The 1,647-nt window shown below is 35.6% G+C and overlaps 2 protein-coding genes across 2 annotated transcripts in view; both read left to right on the top strand.

Annotated features, from left to right (window-relative positions):
• Positions 1-60: 60 nt before the first annotated feature.
• LOC109589480 (uncharacterized) lies at positions 61-1,298 on the top strand. The gene is made up of 4 exons (XM_020005559.1): positions 61-110; positions 162-245; positions 287-397; positions 451-1,298. Exons 2-4 carry the CDS (start codon positions 225-227, stop codon positions 1,204-1,206), a joined length of 888 nt encoding a protein of 295 aa, XP_019861118.1. The 5' UTR covers positions 61-110; positions 162-224; the 3' UTR covers positions 1,207-1,298.
• A 328-nt stretch (positions 1,299-1,626) lies between these two features.
• LOC100635498 (trichohyalin-like) overlaps positions 1,627-1,647 on the top strand; it is a gene marked incomplete at its 3' end in the record, with an annotated part of 4,335 nt that continues 4,314 nt past the window's right edge. The window contains exon 1 of the mRNA XM_020005558.1: positions 1,627-1,638. Within this exon, the coding sequence (XP_019861117.1) occupies positions 1,627-1,638 (12 nt within the window). The remainder of the gene's footprint in view (positions 1,639-1,647) is intronic.

A 1,647-nucleotide genomic window follows, 5' to 3' on the forward strand; every position in this document is an offset into this window, starting at 1 on the left:
AAAACTGAGGTATGTACAAAATTAGTGAAACTGTACTTATACATGTATTATTATAGGTCAGTGAGTTAAGTGAGAGACTTGCTAATGAAATAAAGTCCAAGCAGCAACTGGTACAAATACTCTGTATGTGTAAATTTTGTAATTAATAACTAATACTGTAGGCTAGTGTGCAGGCTAGGCTGAGACAACAGTTAGATAATGTATCAGCTGATAAAGAAAAAGCTATGTACTCCCAGCAACAACTGGTAATATAATGTGTGTGTGTGTTTAATGACTGATACTGTAGGCACAGCAGTTTGATACTTTATCAGCTAATTACGAAAAATTACTGGCAGCATATCATGAGGAACAGGCTAAACTAGAGGATCAAATAGAAAGAATGAGGAAAGCTAATAAAGTAAGTAGTTTTAATTTAACACTTTAAGGGAATTCTGATGTTCAATTTTGTAGGTATTATTTGAGAAGTTAAAAGGTCACAATACCTCCACTGATTCTAGTCAGGCTCATATTTCATCACGTCGTAATGATGTACCAGGTGGTAATTATTATCAGATGTCAACTCAAGCAAGCAGTGGTCCTGGTGTTAAGGGAGAAAGTGATGAAATGGATCACTCTTATCGTGCCTATTCTGATCATCTAAACGAGAAGCCACAATTTACAGCAGAAGAAATGGCAGCACTCTTTAAGAAGTCAGTACAACCAGAATACTATGAAATGGAGTCAGGCTATGATGAACAAGAGGCAGAAAAGGAAAAGATTAAAATTGATAAAGAATTGGAAGAAATAGATCAGCTTAGACAGAAAACTCCTTTCTTACAGAGATTACTAAAGGCAGCTGACAAGGATGATGACAAAGGCAGGCCTTTAGATCCTAACCTGGTCTGCCCTAAGTGTTGTAAGCAGTATCGTGTGGGTCAAATTCAAAAACTAAAAAGACACATTAATGCTCAATGTTCTAATGAGGAATCAGATGAGTCTGATGAAGAAATTGATAAAGATGAGGAGGAAATACGGCAAATGGCTGAACAGCGTCGCAAAGAAATGCAAGGCCCAAGTACAGCTGAGGTTCTGTTTAATGACGACGACGATAGTTCATTGCCTTATGACCCGAATCTTGTATGCCCAAAGTGTGGCAAGCAATATCGTGTGGGGGAAATCCAGAAATTAAGGAGACATATGAATGAATTCTGCACAGGAATAAGATGAAAGTCAATAGCTTGCATGATTATTTCTGTTTTTAGAATATATACTCATTAATTTTTGAATGTTTTGGTGATCATTCTAATTTTTTAGACTAATTAACTATTCATAGATTGTACTTTTATTAAAGTTAACATTGAAACATACGGACGTGAACGAATAATATGCAATGTTGGGAAATTCCCATAAGGACACCATTCTGATTCTGGCTTATAAATACGTGCATATGTACCCTGTCTCTATCTGACTATCTCTGCTGCAACTAGTACTCTTTCTACCAATGTAAGCATTTTAAATTACAGCTTAATTATTGTGTACTTCAGTACTTTTTTAAACAATGCATTTCACTGACAGTTTTGAAAATGCTCGGAAAATGTGTTTCAGTCTTTGCACAAATGGCCCCATTGATTTTATCATAATGTATTTATGACAGTACTCGTTAGTCAG

Source organism: Amphimedon queenslandica, unplaced genomic scaffold (assembly GCF_000090795.2).
Source record: "Amphimedon queenslandica unplaced genomic scaffold, v1.1 AMPQUscaffold_11270, whole genome shotgun sequence".
Taxonomy (NCBI): Eukaryota; Metazoa; Porifera; class Demospongiae; order Haplosclerida; family Niphatidae; genus Amphimedon; species Amphimedon queenslandica.